Source organism: Notolepis coatsorum, assembly GCF_963971535.1.
Source record: "Notolepis coatsorum genome assembly, contig: SUPER_15_unloc_1, whole genome shotgun sequence".
In the NCBI taxonomy this organism is placed as follows: domain Eukaryota; kingdom Metazoa; phylum Chordata; class Actinopteri; order Aulopiformes; family Paralepididae; genus Notolepis; species Notolepis coatsorum.
Genome location: NW_028174866.1, coordinates 1529104 through 1548729, shown reverse-complemented (window position 1 = coordinate 1548729; position 19626 = coordinate 1529104). Strand labels below are relative to the sequence as shown.

Below are 19626 nucleotides of genomic sequence, written 5' to 3'. Positions count from 1 at the left end.
GTGCAAAACTGTGAGATTATGTGCAAAATGAATCGGCGTTGCTTTCCCGGTGAAGTGCCCTTTGCCTTGTCTTGTAGTCTCTGTGTGAGCCAGTGCACGATGTAAAGCAGATTCCTAATATAAAACCATGCGACTGGTTAAAAACAGTCTGCTGCTATGAGTCATGGTTTCTGGATAGGCATTAAAGAGGAACTGATGGCATGAGGCTTTGCCACACTGTTGGTCCCGCCCACGCCTACCATCGTCACTGCTACCTGGCAAGAACACACTGCCGCCACCTGCCAGGACCCCCTGGGCACACAAGCTTATCTGGAACAATCCACTCCGTTACTAGTTGTTACTTTGAAGAAAAGATTTTGCATAGAAAAAAACATGGCAAAGATTTTATGAAGGTTATGTACTGTACTTTCAAATGTGAAGCCTGCCAACTTCAGAGCAGCATTAAAACTGGGCCACACGACCTTTAGAGGTCAGCGGTTCGAGGGAATGAATGTTCCCCAAGCATTGGAATAACATCAAACATCATCTATAGAATGCATACTTTTACTGTCGATGCCTAAAGTACATTCAATATCAAAATACTTCTTTACTTTTTACTTAAGTCGAATTTTGAATGGAGGACTTTTTTTTTTACACAGAGTACTACTTCATCTGGATATTTCTTTACTTTTAGTCACGTAAAGGGGACCGTGTACTTCCGGTGTGTGTGTCTGACGTACAGCGTAGCCTACAGTAGTCTGAGGTCACTCTGCGCCTCCTCTCAGCAGGAGTAGGTCCTCACCGTGGAGTTGTCCAGACGCTGCACTGCCGAGGGTCCGACTGCGGAGGGGGAGAGAGAGACGTGGGGGGAGGTTCAGGTGGTCCGGTGGGCACAGCACTTGGTACCCAGACTCACTGGGGCACAGACAGACTTTAACACCAAAAACGACTGACTGAAAGAGGATCGGATCCCCTGAAAGCAAACTGTTATGGAGGACGAGGACTAGTAAACACACTGACTCGGAGGTAGATATACCGGCAGAAATGTACACATCACACACACGCACACACACACACACACACACACACACACACACACACACACACACACACACACACACACACACACACACACACACACACACACACACACACACACACACACACACACACACACACACACACACACACACACACACACAGTTAGTAGGGGTGGGACATCACCAGAGGCCCCATGATATGATATTATCACGATACTTAAGTCACGATATGATTTAAACATATTGCAGTATTGCAATAACATATATATAAGTGCAAAGTTATGTCTCAAAAGGAAAAACTTTGTCAGCAACATCTGTTTTATCTTAATAAGATTAAAAGTTTTCAGCCTGTTCTTCCCACTTCAATAATCTTTATTGCAGTGAAATGGGATTGTCGAGCAGAAAGAGATCGATACCTGGCATCCGGCATATCGATACAATATCGCCACACAAAATATCGCGATACTATGCTGTATCCACCCCCCCCCCCCCCCCACCACTAGTGGTTAGTAAGAGTGTCAGTCACCCAGCCAGAAGAAGAAAAGCCACAGCACACATCACGTCGTGCACTCAAAGGTATAGGGTTAATTTTGAGTGGATCACGCCAGCAAAATGAGACCGGCTTCCATTGTGGACGACACAGACCAGGGACTACAGCTGGGAGAGAGACACACGTGGGAAGCCTGTTTCAATTCCACTGGGGGCACTCTTTGTTAGAGGAGGACTCCTGGTCAAAACCCGTGCCGTCCGAGAGGTGTACCTGTAATAACCTGCGTCTGCTATTCCAGCGTGCCGCGCGCGGGGCTCACATCCATCCACACGATGCGACGGGGTCGAGAGTAGCGGTCTGGCGTAGCCTCACCTCTGTCTGTAGCCAGACGACTATTGGGAGGTTCTGGTTCGAAGGCGGTGTTAGTTTAACCCCGACCCACCAAACGGCGTGTTACACGGAGCCATCGGGGAAGTGGTCCTATGAAACGGTTTGGAATAGGGCACTTATAAAAAATAAAAAAGGTGCTTGAATCTAATCAACGCCCCCTGGGGTGCCAGTGGTTTCTCACATGATCTCGTGAACAGCGCCCTTCGCGTGATGCAAACGCCCCCCCACCCCCCTGAAAAGGCACCTCTAGTTTGCTTTTGTGCTCCAGTTAAAACCAAATCTGACTGGTTTGACTGAGGACGATGCCCCGCTTCATCCGACCCTTTGACCAGAACTTCTCGGCCCACGCTCGGCGAGAGCCAGAGGTGTGCAGGAGGCGAGGCGAGACACGCGCTCCGATACGCTTCATCACACGTCCCTTTCAGAGACGGCTAGGTTTTGACCAGTCTGTCCTCTTTTAACAGCGAAGGGTTAACGAGGAGGAACACAAATTGGCAATTTGAGTCGTTGAAACATCCGGGACGACGTCATGTTTAACCCTATGTAAACCCCCCGCGGTGCGGAGCGACTTACATAGCACTCGCATTGACCTTCGTTTAGTTTCCACTTCGTTCCTTAAAACTTCAACAAGGGCACCGGCAGATTACTTACTGACAGATAACTTGACCGCTAGCTTTTTACAACAAGGGGGCGACTAGAACTCAAACACAAAAGAAAACGGCCACCCTTGGAGTTGGGCACTAAGGATCGAGAGATAAGTTAAGAGTGGAGAGAGACAGAGAGACCACACGGGAGAGGAGAGATATACTGTAGCAGGGCGTTGGGGTGACAGGGTTAGGGTTAGGGTTGGATGGGGGGGGGGGTACGTATAATGAGGCACACGGGGCCCAAATAAAGGTCCCGGACCTCCAGCGGGGACATAGCTGACCTTGAAACCAATCCAAATACATGTCGTCAGGGACGTCGTCCAGCGTCTCATAGAGGACTGCGGAGCGGCAGACACCCGTCAGGAGGAACAAGAGACACAGTCAGAGAAGAGAGGAACCGGGAGACCCCTCCCTGACGCCCCGTACCCCCCGGGTGCACCTCGTGATGCCCCCCCTCCCTGACGCCCCGTACCCCCCGGGTGCACCTCGTGATGCCCCCCCTCCCTGACGCCCCGTACACCCCGGGTGATGCCCCTCCCTGACGCCCCGTACCCCCCGGGTGCACCTGGTGAAGGTCGGGTTCCGATTCACTTTCAATTCAGAATTAGAATTTGCCAATGATGGATGGGAGTGTTATTCTTGTTTATTTGTCAACAGGTTGAATAGGTCAACCCTCTTGATCGTGGGATCGATAAGTGAAATGAACCCAATTTGGTTGTACAAGTTTTATTATTTTCCTGTCTGTGTCTTTGAGAACAGTTCCTTGTGTCTTGATCTGCTCACACACACACACGACAGGAGTTATCTGTGTTCGGATAGAATACCGGCAGTGGGCGTGGTTCATACCAGACGTTTCTTTATTTAATTTGATTGTACAATACAACACGATGGAAACAGATCCCACATATTAGTTTATTTTTTTTCTTTTATTTATTTATTAACACAGTTAAACAAAAGTAAAAACAATACATAATAAGTTATAACCATTGTGAAGGAGAAGTTAGAAGCCTAGAGGCTTCAAATGAACAAATTCACATTTGATTAAAGGAAGTCTAGTTAAATCCGGCAAATGTACTTTCTAACCTAATATTCATTGGAAATGTAATTCTTGTGCATTCAAAGCATGAAACATGCTTTTTAGTACTTTTTAGACTTTTGAGAAATGAAGGCAGCTGTGTTTTGTCTACATAATTGTTAACATTATATTATATCTTTACACCTGTAGATATAGTAAAAATAATAGTAATATGATGCACATTTGCCAAGAACTCGCGCTTAAACGTGTTTCTTTCGTTTTACCATATTATACGATTTTTTTTTTACCTACTTTTTCTCCTCCTTTTTTTCTTCTCCCATCCCAATTTTCCTCTCGTGCCAATTCTCCCTCCCCTATCCTGATCGTTGCTCGCATGTTCCCCCCACTGGTCGGTCATAGGGAGGATAGAAGCCTTGCATCACGTGTCCCCTCCGATACATGTGGAGGCAGCCAGTCACTTCTTTTCACCTGCCAGCACGGACTCTCATTGGCCAGGTGTAACGTGTGGGAGGCTCACACTGCCCCCGCCATCTCCTGTCTTTGCTGTGCAGGCGCCCTGACCGACCTGTAGGAGTCGCTGTTTTACAACGACCAGATTACCACCCATCGACTCCCCTCCCGCTGACTCTGCCAATTGAGTCAGTATGACGTCCGGCCCAAGCCGGAGGCAATGCCGACAGCCGGATTCGAGACCGGTGTCTCTTGCGTTGGTGACGAGCGCAATGTCCGCTGCGCCACCCAGCCGCGCCATATTATACGATTTTAATATTCTTCTTTTATTTTTTTACGTTTTCTTATTTACCTCTGTGGTACATTCCCTCATAACCATGACTGTGTAGTGTGGTGGACGACAACACAATGCCACCCTGAGATATAACAATAGAAGTGATATTTGTATGATCTTACTTGGCTGTGCGTTTACCTTCGGGGGGCAACCTCCGGGAGTGGGCGGAGGTGGTGAGGCGGAAGCCGGCGGGGAGCGTCTCTGCCGAGCCGGGCATCATACTGATACCGTGGACGTCGCGCGGGGGGAACTGTCTCCTCCACGACGGCCCCCTGAAGTCATTGTCTACAAACTGTGGGGCGGGCAGGAGGGAGAAACACAACATGACCATGTAAAGCAGACCATACGGCATAATTATAATTTTATAATAATAATTGTTTTTGTCATGCAGTTTTAACACACACACGCGAGATGGGCGACCCACAGAAACACACACATGCACTGAGTCGCCGATGAAATGTCTCTCTGCACTTTTCCCATCCCGTCGTCCTTCCCCCCCCCCCCTGCCGGGAGCAGATAGGGCGTCAACGTGAGCCGCGCCCCGGGGACCAATCCAAGTGCTCCTGTCCGTCTTCGTCAAGGACGCCACAGCGTTAGCGATCTGTTGTTGTGCACGTTTTTCCATTGGGTTTATCTTATCGAGGGGGGAACCCTTGCGAGCACAGAGGGGGAGAACATGCAAACACAGAAAGGCCTGGGAGATACCCCACCTGGGTAACTGGCATCATGGAAACCTGGTCCCCAAGCGGGAATCGAACCCTGGACCTTCTTGCTGTGAGGCGACAGTGTTAACCACTGCATTGTGGTATAGAAGCAGGCCATCGCATAATAACCGTACTTTATTTGTAGGGCTGCTCGATTATTGCAAACATTTAGGTTTTTATTAATTTAATTTATATTATTTTGGTTGATTTTGAGATCACGATTATCTACTCGTTGGCTTTGCAAACATCATGCATTTATTGAACATAAAAGAACATTTAAACAGTGGATTTCCTTGAACTTTAAATATAATTCAACTGGAAAAACAAAAAACATGAGTCTTATCTTGTTGTCATAATTGTTGGAAGCCAAAGTCGTAATTGAAAATACAATTTGAATAATTGCTTTATTGTATTATTTACCAAACACTTTTTTGTTCCTTCTGACTGCATGTACAGTAACAACCTGCGTTGCATTTATTGTGATTGTGCTTCAGCTGTAAGACAAATGGCTTATTATGGGGACATTCTAAGAGTGAAATCCAGGAGAAAGCTAGAAACATAGATCCCAGAGTTAATAGCAACCAATATAATTTTTCATACGATATGATTTATGTGAATTGTCAGCACCACTCGACTTGTCTATTTGACCAATCGGATGGCTTGGCCCAAAACTACCCGCTGTGCAAACCTGCATAATACCCTCGACTACAATTGATTGACAGCCAACGTAGTAGGTGTGTCTGGCACGGCCCGCTGCCCAATGGACATAGCAGGGGGGCGGGACCAGTGGCGTGGATGATGGGTGTCGCTCGCCTAACTAGCAGCGAGCCCAATGGTCTGGACGACAGCTGTCACTCACCTCGTCTAGCCGTCTCTCCGTGCCCAGCGCCAGCAGGTTGTTATACTCTCGCTCCAGAATCTGTCGTGCCTGGTGGAGAAGAAAAGGGGGGTGGGGGGGGGGTTGTTTTACAGTCACCAGAACCTTTTGACGCTGCCAAACTTTAGGCCCAAATTACATCACAAACTATTTGTATAGCTGTGCAATTTCATTAGCCGTCAGTTTTATGTTTTTTGGAGCGCTGTCTATCCATCCAGATCGTTTTGAGAAACTGCTCTAAAGAAAACTGCTCTAAAACTGTAGTTTACAAACTACAAGAGAAACTAAATCTTATTTTTATTTTAATTTTTTTTTTTACTTTTTCTGTATTTGGCTCCCATCCCATTTAGTCATTATGCCAATTCCCTTCCTGTTCGTTGCACGCATTGTCCCACTGTCGGCCTGGGGAGGGTGTAGAACTACCACACGCCTCCTCCGATACATGTGGAGTCGCCAGCCGCTTCTCTTCACCTGACAGTGAGGAGTTTCACTGGGGGAACATAACGCGTGCAGAGGTTCACGCTATTTCCCCCCGATCCCCTCCCTGCTGAACAGGCGCCCCGACCGAACCACAGTTTACAGCGACCAGGACACACACCCCGCCGGCTTCCCACCCGCTAACAATGCCAATTGTGTTAGTAGGGACGACCGACCAAGCCGGAGGTACCGCTGCCAGCTGGATTCGATCCCAGAGTCTCTGCGGTGGTAGGAGAGTGCCTCTAGGCTTCTAACTTCTCCTTCACAATGGTTATTATAACTTATTATGTATTGTTTTTACTTTTGTTTAACTGTGTTAATAAATAAATAAAATAAATAAAAAATTTAAATAAACTAATATGTGGGAGTGTTTGATTCAGGGACCGGCAAAACCTCACTTAGGCAGCCTGAGGATGTGTTTTAAAGGAACATGCCAACATTATGGAAAGATATATACCAATTTCCTCTCTGCATTCAGTAGAAAGCTATCCGGCTGCAAGCTACTGTAGCCTAGCTTAGCACAAATTAATTTAAATTGATATCTATCTTCTTGTCTGACTCATATAAGAACCATATAAGTCCGTTTTGACATTCTTTGGACAGTCCCTGTATTTGCATCGAAATCCCTTGGAGTGTGAATGTGATATATATATATATATATATACCAGAGTTCATTTCCTCGGATAGTCCGCTTGGTTTGGGGTGGTGTGAATGCTCTGACGAACTCTGCTGCGGACCAAACAAGCTAACTCTGGTCCGCCTGAAAACGTAGGTCTCGGTTCGCTTCCAAGTGAACCCTGGTGCGTACTTTTGTGGTGTGAATGCTCATCGGACCAAACGCAAGACCAAATATAGGAAGTGACCCGATAAACTGTGCATCTTGGGGAGAAGGAAACAGCTGGGCTGCTCCTGAGAATAATGTGGTGTGTGTGCTGTAGAGCTGTCCCCGAAGCCTGTTTTTGGGATTCTATATATAGTATCCAATAGACGAGCGCCCTTTTCGACCGTGTGACATTGTTCAGAAAGTTTGGTGCGCTTGACAAATTGCAGTGTGAAAGCAAACCGAACCAAATGAAGAAGGCAACAATGTTGCAACTTCACCCCACCAAAACTATATGTGAAAGCGACCTAACTTGCCATCTTTAGATAATGTACTCAACCTCTACTGTCATTAACTATGAATGAACACTACACTCTAACTTACCATCTTCAGATAATAAAGTACTCAACCTCTACTGTCATTAACTATGAATGAACACTACACTCTAACTTACCATCTTTAGATAATAAAGTACTCAACCTCTACTTATGAATGAACACAACACTCTAACTTACCATCTTTAGATAATAAAGTACTCAACCTCTACTGTCTTTAACTATGAATGAACACAACACTCTAACTTACCATCTGTAGATAATAAAGTACTCAACCTCTACTGTCTTTAACTATGAATGAACACAACACTCTAACTCACCATCTTTAGATACTAAAGTACTCAACCTCTACTGTCTTTAACTATGAATGAACACAACACTAACTCACCATCTTTAGATAATAAAGTACTCAACCTCTACTGTCTTTAACTATGAATGAACACAACACTCCAACTTACCATCTTTAGATAATGAAGTACTCAACCTCCACTATCATTAACTATGGACGAACAAAACACTCTTAACTTACCATCTTTAGATACTAAAGTCTGAAAACGTCAAACAGACGTATATGGTTCTTCTTCTGAGGTACGCAATGATTGAAGTGGAATCAGGAAAATGCTAAACGTCTATGCAAATGTGTGTTGGCAGTGAGGAGGATTAATACATAAGGGTTTCATTGGAAAGAGCGTTGCCGTGGCTACCATACCTGAGTGTTTTGGTTGGGGATCTGGAGGAGCAGCGCCAGGCTGCTGTAGTCGAAGTTGTCGTCGAGGGCGACCAGGGCACCGTGCACGCCGCTCTCCAACAGGATGTTGGCGTAGTCCCTCAGGCCGATACTCTGCACCCAGCGGATCACCCTCTCGTTGCTCCACACCAACACGTCTGCAGGGACAAAGGTGTAGCTCTTGTAGATCTTATACACAGCATGTGTGCTCATATCCCTGCTGTTGTACAATGTCTGATTCATGGAGTGTTCAAGCTTTCACAGGTTTTTGATCCCTAATCAAAAGGTCTTCATCAAATGAATGGCGACTGCAATTGTTTACACAACCGCTAGATGGCGATAGTTGCCACTTTCCGTCCCTATTGTCACACAGCTAAACACGGGTACCTCTCATTTCATGCTGGCTGTGCTCTCTGCGTCTCTCCAGCTCCTTCCTGTCGTAGTTGAGCTTCTTCAGACCCATGATGCCATATTGTAAACTTGTTCTGATGTCACAAGAACACACACACGCACGCACGCACGCACGCACGCACGCACACACACACACACACACACACACACACGCACGCACGCACGCACGCATGCATGCACGCACACACACACACACACACACATACACACACACACACACACACACACATACACACACACACACGCACGCACGCACACACACACACACACACACACACACACACACAGAGAGAAAAACTAGCATTAGATAAGCAAAAAAAAAGAAAGGTAATTCCTCTATAATTTGATATAAAAACAATGGCTTAATGAAGATTTCCAGTATACAAATGATCACACCCACATCTGTCCCCCTGACATTTCGAATCAGTGTACGATAAGATAAGATATAAAATATTCCTTTATTGATTCCCTCGTGGAAATGCGGGCATCATAGCAGCGTGGGGGAGGGGAGGTACAGGTATGGGCAGGGTGACAGAAGAAAGACATATAGGCAATACAATTAAATCTGACTATAAAAATATGAGAGATTTACTGTAAACAATATAATTAACAGTGTAAACAAAGGTACAGGTCTGTATTCCCTATCGGTTATAATTAGGGTGACCAGATACAAAAAGTCCAAAAGCAGGACAACAGTAAGATTTTGGTGGGACAAAGTGGGACAGATAGATAATGTAATTTTTTGTATTATAATAACTCGTCTTCACAGAATAGATAAAGGTTAAATCTAAATAAATACAAATTAAATACAGAATTATATCTCTCCACATTCATCTTGGCACTGGCAGCCGGCTTGTTACCACCTAACATCTGTTTTAAATATTCAAACTTTATCACTTGACAGGAATGTCTTGTGTTCGATATATATTTTTTTGCTTCAAAAAGAGGGACATCCTCTCAATATGTGGGACGCGGTCTCACATGGTGGGACAGTAAAACCAAAAGGGGGACACCTGGTCACCCTAGTTATAATATATGTTACAATAAATATAGGTGTCAAGTCAAGTCAAGAGTTTTATTTGTCACGGCATACAAGCGTACAGTGAAATGCGGGTGGTCATGCCCGCAGTGATTGTGCAATAATACAAGTAATAAAAATAAGAATAAGACATAGAATGAGACATAACAGGTATAATCAGGGCTTGTGGCTTTTTTTCTATGAAAGGTCTGTCTGTCTGTGTGTATGTGTGTGTGTTTAGCGTCTTTTTCTCCGTGGCCATGTAATAAAAAAAAATATATCTGCCTTTGATTGGCTATAACACGTGCTTTATGCAAAGACCAGCCCTGATCTGCCTCTGGTTGGCTCTGATCATCACCCTGATGCTGAATGACGGAATAAACAAAAAAGCCATGTGGTACTGTGAAACCTGAAACCTCTCTTCAAAGTTCTTTTCATACTGAGTCGCGTCGCCAATAAACATAATAGTTTTCAAGACATTGCGTCGGTCTGAGAGAAGAATCAAGCATCGGAAATACATTTGGACTGCAGTATTCTGTTGTGGATGGTTAAACCCTTTGTTTACATACTGGTGTGGATTAAAACGTTCGTTTATGGACCCGCTGCCTGGCTGAAATCAAGCTGGCGGGCTCGTTCGAAGTTGAACACAGCTACAGCCTCCACTCCACCACAAGTCTCTGTAAGTAAGCTAGCTAATGGCTAATGCATCCTTACACTACTGGCAAGTATTTTCATATCTTAACCAACGTTGCAACTTGCAAGACGCTTATAATGAAACGTTCCAACAGCGACATCGTTCATCAATTCATTCAACCTAGAACCTAAGCGCTCTCTCTCTCTCTCTCTCTCTCTCTCTCTCTCTCTCTCTCTCTCTCTCTCTCTCTCTCTCTCTCTCTCTTTGGCTGGTGAAAATGCTGAGTGGCTAGTGACTTTGGAAAACCACTAGCCACAGTGGCTAGTGAGCCAAAAAGTTAATGTCAAGCCCTGTGTATAATGTACATAAAGTTTTACAAAAAGCATGGTAAAGACATGCTAAGGTCCTGCGATAGTGCAATACAGTGATAGCTACGGATGAGGCACTACTATACAATATACAGTTATACTATATATCCTTATGCTATCTTGCTATATCCATCTATTTATTATACAAGACTCCCGTTCTTTAAAAAAAATATATATAATTGTGACCTTTTCATTGTGTAAAGTGACCGTTGAGTGTGTGCGTGTGCAGCATGTGTGTGTGTGTTCGTGCTAAAGTGTCTGCTAGTGTGTGAGCGTATACAGTGTGTGTTGTGTGTGTGTGCTCATGTGTGCTTGTGTGTGGAGAGGTCAGAGTTCACCACTAGACCCCTGGCCCTTCTATCCTCTTTGTTTTACTGTGTCCTACCTGCTTTTATTACTTTCATTGCTTTACTGTGGTTAACACTGTCGCCTCACAGCAAGAAGGTCCAGGGTTCGATTCCCGCTTGGGGACCAGGTTTCCATGATGCCAGGTACCCAGGTGGGGTATCTCCCAGGCCTTTCTGTGTGGAGTTTGCATGTTCTCCCCGTGCTCGCAAGGGTCCCCCCCCCGATAAGATAAACCCAATGGAAAAACATGCACAACAACAGATTGCTAACGCTGTGGCGTCCTTGACGAAGACGGACAGGAGCACTTGGATTGGTCCCCGGGGCGCGGCTCACGTCGACGCCCTATCTGCTCCCGGCTGCCCATGGGGGGGAAGGACGACGGGATGGGTTAGGCGCAGAGACTCTATCGCATCGGCGACTGAGAAAAAGACAATGCATGTGTGTGTGTGTGTGTATCCCAGTGTGTGTGTGCCGCTCCAATTGCATGTCCAGTTCGTTGCATGCCGAATAAAGACCCCCTAAAGAGGTCCTGCATTATTATTACATTTTTTTTTTATCAACCTGCCTGTGAAGCACTTTGGTGCCAGCTGCCGCTGCCTGGAAATGTGCTCTACAAATAAAATTGACTTGACTTGACTTCAAGACTCTGACGTCCTGATGACGGTGTGGACACACAAGCTATAGGTATATAGGTGAAGTTAGCTGCCCGGTACCTGTGAAAGGGTTAGGGTTAGGGTTAGGTATATAGGTGAAGTTAGCTGTCCGGTACCTGTGAAAGGGTTAGGGTTAGGTATATAGGTGAAGTTAGCTGTCCGGTACCTGTGAAAGCTGTCCACCATCTTGAGGTGCACCCTCAGGTCCTTCTTGGTGAGGTGGTCCAGCATGCGGGCATCCACCAGGCACTCCATGAAGTAGCTGCGGTACTGAGGCAGACCCAGGCTGGGCAGCCACTCGTTCCCGATCCACTCGTGGTTCATGTCGCCGTAGGCCAGAGTCTGACGAGCCGGAGACACGGGGGCTCAGTCGACACACTCGGAGACACGGGGGCTCAGGCGACACACTCGGAGACACGGGGGCTCAGGCGACACACTCGGAGACACGGGGGCTCAGGCGACACACTCGGAGACACGGGGGCTCAGGCGACACACTCGGAGACACGGGGGCTCAGGCGACACACTCGGAGACACGGGGGCTCAGGCGACACACTCGGAGACACGGGGGCTCAGGCGACACACTCGGAGACACGGGGGCTCAGGCGACACACTCGGAGACACGGGGGCTCAGGCGACACACTCGGAGACACGGCCACGTAATAATAACCTCTTAAATAGTACTTAGAATAGGTGCTCTAGTCTAGATAACATTCGCCCACTAGATGTAAAGAACAACGTTCTGTTTGGACCCGCACTTTTACATTTTTCATTTTTCATTCATCAATAATCTTTGGGGAGGGACATCACAACGTTTAGTCCACGCTTTTCTAAAAGCTCTGTGGATGTATTTTTTATATATATTTTTTTCACGAGTACTCTACATAAAACAATTCTATCTATAGCACCTTTAATAAACAAGGACACACAATGTCATAGATGCGAAGCGCATTTCCTATGAGCCACCACTAGGGGCAGAGCAGCTAACTGTGAGTGAGTTAGTGACATTGACGGTCACGGATGTCTACAGAGTAACTAAACACACGGTACTTCATCAGTGCTACATCATAGATTGGGGTCGGGCAGAGTTTGCAGCAGGATTACAATGTCAACCATTAGGGCAGCAAAAAGACCATGTGTTGAGTCACTAGGGCTGGGCAATAAGGAAGGACTGTTTCTCAAAATCGATATATATAGAGATCACAATATCTGCTCACACGGTTTATGTGATCCAGTGGATGTCAATCTCATTGAACTGCGTGGCAATGTAAAGTGTATAAAACCAAAAACTGCAATTTTCCAATGGTATTCCCTCAAATATTTCAGATATTACGATCAATTCAGATATCTCAATACCATGAGGTCATCGCAATATGAAACACGAATAATTATCATAGTGAATTATCGCCCCCAGCCCTACTTTAAACGTGGAATGAAAAGAGGTAAATGAGGGCAGTATTCACTGCCTTACCTGTGCCCAGCTTCCCTCCTCAGAATCTGACTTCTGTTGGAAGAGGAGAGGAGTGTGTGTTAGACTCCACCACAGCTCACAGCACCAGGGCTAGGACCTGTTTCATCTGACGCTCTCGTACGAAGCCTCTGGTCAAATTCCAAGTCGTTTTGAGTGTCTTCTGGTTTAGCCGGCGGATCTCATTGGCCCCCAATTAACTTTGACACTAAACCCCCCTAATTGGTTCATGTGATCAGTCATATTTGGCTGCTCTGCGACTTATTGACACGCAGCCTGTGAAACGTTTCAAGAGATGTTTACTTTTACTTTAAAAACGTACTTTTGTCAAATTATTAAAAGTACTATTTCGGAAAAGCAAAAGTAACCCAACTTTACTCAAATTGAACACACTGAATACACAAAAAGTATACCAAAATATATAAAGTATACTTCTTTTTTTTAACATGGGGAAACTAACGTAGAAGGCTCCACAGGCCCAGAGGGTGTTAGACCCCCGTCTGTTGTTCATGTAGGACACACATACTGGGGGTCAAGAGAGGTCAAACACAAGCACATCTTAAAAAACATCAAACTTTCCTACCAGGAGCTGAAAAAGACAGCTATTTAAATTTTTTTTCTTTTTTTTTTATAAAAATAAAATAATAATAATAATAATAATAATAATAATAATAATAATAATAATAATAATAATAATAATAATAATAATAATAATAATAATAATAATAATAATAATAACCTAAGTGGATAATGGGAGTCATCAGGTCTGTGGCTATGCAGACTAAGTCTGTCGAGACCCTACAGACCCAAGATGACTCATTGCTGTTTTCATTGAAATTAAAGCACTGAATTAGGAACATCAGATTTTAGCTTCTGTGCCTCCGACACATGGAATGTTTTGCAAAGCACTTAAGCTCAATAAAAGCTCAATAGTTTAGCATCCAATGGTCAGTTCAAATCTGTAATAGCCAGCCGTTTCACCTCAGTCTCGTTTTAATGAATTTAAATAGTTTAATCGCGGCTGAGTGGCGCAGTGGGCAAGGCGCTCGCCACTAACGCAGGAGATGCTGGGTTCGAGCCCAGCTCTCGGCGTTGCCTCCGGCTTGGCTGGTCGTTCATACTAATACAATTGGCAGTATTAGGGGGTGGGAAAGCCGGTGGGTGGGGATTGGACGTTGTGGACGGCGACTCCTACAGGTAGGTTGGTGTGCCTGCACAGCAGAATCGGGAAGCATCGGGGGCAGCGTGAGCCTCCCACGCGTTACTCCTCGCCGCTGAGAGATGGCGCTGTTCAGGTGAAAAGATGCGACGGCTGCCTCCTCGTGTACCGGAGGGAGGGGACACGTGATGCAAGGCTTCTATCCTCCCTACAGCCAACCAGTGGGAGGCATGGCCTAACAACGCTCGAGACAGGGGAGGGAAGAATTGGATAATACGAAATTGGGATGGGAGAAAAATAGAGAATGGGGAGAAAAAGTAGATAAAAAAAAAAGGTGACGCTGGTATCGAGCCCAGCTCTCGGTGTTGCTACCGGCTTGGCCGGTCGTTCACACTAACACAATTGGCAGTGTTAGGGGTGGGAAAGCCGGTGGGTGGGGATCGGACGTTGTGGACAGCGACTCCTACAGGTCGGTTGGGCGACGCCAGTACGGCGGAAACAGGAAGTATCGGGGGCAGCGTGAGCCTCCCACATGTTACTACTCGCCACTGAGAGTTCGAGCTGTTGCGGTGAAAAGATGCGACAGGCTGCCTCCTTGTGTACCGGAGGGGACACGTGACGCAAGGCTTCTATCCTCACTACAGCCGACCAGTGGGGGGCATAGTCTAGCAACGTTCAAGACAGGGGAGGGGAGTATTGGAAACACGAAATTGGGATGGGAGAAAAATAGAAAATGGGGAGAAAAAGTGGATAAAAGAAAATGTAAATAGTTTAATCGATTGCCTTTTCTATTTCAATATTGTTTTTGTATTGTGTACTGTACCTCTCGACGTCATCATAATGATCTTTCAAGATTGAATTCATTAAAACTCATGGAAATGGAATTTAAGTTTCACAGAGAATTCAAGAGTTCTGTAAGATGGTCTCCAGTCCCGGATCTGATGTAAAAAAAAATATAATAAATACCATTAACCCTTTCACTGCCACACGACAGAAGGTTAGCCCCTTACTATCACACAACCGACGGCGATGCTCCATCATTAGCATCATTAGTTCCGCAAATGCGGAGCTAATGACGCTAATGATGGAGCGTCGCCGTCGGTTGTGTGGTAGTAAAGGGCTAACCTTCTGTATTGTCACAGTGAAAGGGTTAACCGGCTGTCGTGTGGCAGTGAAAGGGTTAAACGGCAAAGCCTCGCGACCCGATGCAACAGAAGTCATGCTGACCCCAGACCTGGGCGTTACATCTACAGTACTTCTGTGATCCCGGGCTCAGCGGGTTTTTTTTAGAGGTTGGATCTTTGGGTTTCCAGGGGAGCGGGGAACGGGCATTTCCTCAAGACGTCCTCAAGAACTGTACAGAACCCCCGATGGAAAGAAAGAAAAAAAAAAAAAAAACGTCCCTCCTACAAATCCCCTGATAAATCCGAAGACCTATTTCAACCAGACGCCAGACTTTAAATATGTATGAGCCTCGCTCCGCAGCCAGGGGGGGGGGGGGGGGGGGGGAACGAGCCGCGGGGAGTTTAGATGGGATTTGAGGGCAGGACCGGCGCTTTCCCCCGTTCGGTGTGTGAATCGCTGCTCTCCAGGGCTCGTAACCCGATATCCCCACGGCAACGGCCTGGCCTGACAGATTACATTTGGTTTGGAGATGTAGGGGGGGGGGGGGGGGGGGCTACACTACAACCATCCCTCTCTATAACAGCCTCCCACTCCCCGCTCAGTCGTAACCCATCTCAGCCGGTCCCCGAAAATTAGTACCAGGATCGTCAATTTTAGATTCATTGTCCCCGAGGAGACGGAGAGCCGTGTGATTTGCACACGGGGCGGCTACGTGGTGCAGTGGGCAAAGCGCTCACCTCGAATATTGGAGACTGGGCTCGAACAGGTTCGCCTCCCTGTTCGAGCCCAGCGCTCCACATTGCTTTCAGTTTAGCTGGTCGTCCGCACTAATACACATTGGCAGTATTAGGGGGAGGGGAAACTGATGGGTGGGGATCGGGCGTTGTGGACAGCGACTCCTACAGGTCGGTTGGTGCGCCTGCGCAGTAGAATCAGGAAGCGACGGGTGCGGCATAACTGGACCATGTACCACTTTAACATAACCTTTAATCAGAGCAGCATAACTGGACCACGTATCACTTCAACACAACCTTTAATCAGAGCAGCATAACTGGACCATGTACCACTTTAACATAACCTTTAATCAGGGCAGCATAACTGGACCATGTACCACTTTAACATGACCTTTAATCAGAGCAGCATAACTGGACCATGTACCACTTTAACACAACCTTTAATCAGAGCAGCATAACTGGACCACGTACCACTTTAACATCACCTTTAATCAGAGCAGCATAACTGGACCACGTACCACTTTAACACAACCTTTAATCAGAGCAGCATAACTGGACCATGTACCACTTTAACACAACCTTTAATCAGAGCAGCATAACTGGACCACATACCACTTTAACATAACCTTTAATCAGAGCAGCATAACTGGACCACATACCACTTTAACATAACCTTTAATCAGAGCAGCATAACTGGACCATGTACCACTTTAACATAACCTTTAATCAGAGCAGCATAACTGGACCACGTACCACTTTAACACAACCTTTAATCAGAGCAGCATAACTGGACCATGTACCACTTTAACACAACCTTTAATCAGAGCAGCATAACTGGACCATGTACCACTTTAACACAACCTTTAATCAGAGCAGCATAACTGGACCATGTACCACTTTAACATTAACCTTTAATCAGAGCAGCATAACTGGACCACATACCACTTTAACATGACCTTTAATCAGAGCAGCATAACTGGACCATGTACCACTTTAACATGACCTTCAGAGGTCAGAGGGTTGAACGCTCCCTAGCACTGGAATACACAAACATCATGTAGAATGCATACTTTACTTTACACTTAAGTACACTTGCCTTAAGTACATTCAATAGCAAATGCTTCTATACTTTTACTTAAGTATAATTTTGAATGGAGGACCAGAGTCCAGAGTACTATTTTATCTGGGTATTTCTACTTTTACTTAAGTAAAGGAACTTCTTCCACCACTGAGTGTAATACTTTGATATTGCATGTTGTACCTTTAATCAATATACTGTATGGTTATTATGGCACAGCTAAGGGGCGTAGGAGGCGTGATATAATAACCATATGCCACACAGCCTGAAGTGAGCTATTGCTTTTATAAAACCAAGTAGTAGGCAATATGAAAGTAAGACACTTCGATTGAAATCGTTTTTATTAGTAAATAATAATGTTCAAAATAAAATAGGCCCTCCTGGCTGGCTGCCTGCACTGCAAGGCGGTTGCAACAGAGACACTCACACAACTAGCTGCCTGGCATTGTTATTTTCATCACAGGCTAGCCTCGTATTGATTTCATTATTTGGCTCCTCGGAAGCGGAGTGATATTGATTTGTGAAAAGGAATTAGAATCATAGCTGTGGTGGGTATACGCTCATTATACCACCCTAACCCTAACCCAATCAGATTGCTTGATTTGAGCTACCTGTTTTATAAACATTATTGTATCTTGGTGAGCTTTGTGGTCTGCTAACATCAAATACTTTGAATTGTGCAATGACGCCAATAAAAAAAAAAAACTGCTTTGGATGACGTACCAATAGCATGGTGTCAAATCTTTTGAATACCATCGTACAAGATACAGTCAAATGAATGGGAACACGAGTATAAAGTCACCCCACGTGGAGAGAGTCCGGTGGTTCTCTACTGGTGTGTGGTGCAGCATCCTTTCATAGAGGCCACTGACTGCCTGACTCTTGTCTATTATATTAGGTGACGGATTAGGGTTCCTCAAGTGTGTTCTGATCTAATGACTGGATGGTTCTTAAGGTCCAGTATGTTCTGATCTAATGACTGGATGGTTCTTAGGGTCCAGTATGTTCTGATCTAATGACTGGATGGTTCTTAGGGTCCAGTATGTTCTGATCTAATGACTGGATGGTTCTTAAGGTCCAGTGTGTTCTGATCTAATGACTGGATGGTTCTTAAGGTCCAGTATGTTCTGATCTAATGACTGGATGGTTCTTAAGGTCCAGTGTGTTCTGATCTAATGACTGGATGGTTCTTAAGGTCCAGTATGTTCTGATCTAATGACTGGATGGTTCTTAGGGTCCAGTATGTTCTGATCTAATGACTGGATGGTTCTTAAGGTCCAGTATGTTCTGATCTAATGACTGGATGGTTCTTAGGGTCCAGTATGTTCTGATCTAATGACTGGATGGTTCTTAAGGTCCAGTATGTTCTGATCTAATGACTGGATGGTTCTTAGGGTCCAGTATGTTCTGATCTAATGACTGGATGGTTCTTAGGGTCCAGTATGTTCTGATCTAATGACTGGATGGTTCTTAAGGTCCAGTATGTTCTGATCTAATGACAGGATGGTTCTTATGGTCCAGTATGTTCTGATCTAATGACTGGATGGTTCTCAGGGTCCAGTATGTTCTGATCTAATGACTGGATGGTTCTTAGGGTCCAGTAGGTTCTGATCTAATGACTTTTTAGCAGATTTTTTTTATGAATCTTTTGTGCTTCATTTAGCTGCTTTATCGTGTCTGTTTGTCATGTGTACGCTGGTGGTTTCTGTAAACCAGGGGTTCCCGTCTGCATGCAGTCGTCTCGATAACGATCCCCACTTATGAGAATTTATGTTACGATTCTGGGACGTCCTCTGCTTCCACTGTGGCCGTAACAGAACGGAGGGCTGGTCCGGGTGGTCACTGGGAACGATGGTGTTTATAACCCTTTCACTGCCACACGACAGAAGGTTAGCCCTTTACTATCACACAACCGACGGCGATGGTCCATCATTAGCATCATTAGCGGAGCTTCTGTATTGTCACAGTGAAAGGGTTAACCGGCTGTCGTGTGGCAGTGAAAGGGTTAAGACGTGATGAGCGTTGACCTTGACGTGTGAGGCGACACTAAAGGCGTGTGTTTCCTCTCACCGAGACCGTGGGCGGCGTGGTGGAAGATGTCGTCACGCGAGGCGTTTGACAGAATCTCCCTCAGTGTTGAAAAACACATTCTAGACCCGCCGTCGTTGAGCCGAGAGGAGGTCAAGGGGTCGTCGGCGTGTCGTTTAACTGATCAATCCGATGTAACTGGTAAACGGAGTGCATTTATATATCGCGCTTTTATCCAAAGCCATTTACAACTTATTATGCCTCAGGTTCACTCATTTACACTCCATCCACCACATCGC

At 45.7% G+C, this 19626-nt stretch overlaps 1 protein-coding gene across 1 annotated transcript in view; it reads right to left on the bottom strand.

The window, feature by feature from the left end:
* Positions 1–277: 277 nt before the first annotated feature.
* LOC311242259 (liprin-alpha-2-like) overlaps positions 278–19626 on the bottom strand; it is a 55796-nt gene continuing 36447 nt past the window's right edge. Inside the window, exons 7-14 of the mRNA XM_084338461.1 lie at positions 13207–13239; positions 11905–12080; positions 8694–8791; positions 8289–8464; positions 5930–5998; positions 4505–4658; positions 720–819; positions 278–340 (exon numbers count right to left, since the gene is read on the bottom strand). Coding sequence (XP_084194587.1) covers positions 761–819; positions 4505–4658; positions 5930–5998; positions 8289–8464; positions 8694–8791; positions 11905–12080; positions 13207–13239 — 765 coding nt within the window. The 3' untranslated portion in view covers positions 278–340; positions 720–760. The remainder of the gene's footprint in view (positions 341–719; positions 820–4504; positions 4659–5929; positions 5999–8288; positions 8465–8693; positions 8792–11904; positions 12081–13206; positions 13240–19626) is intronic.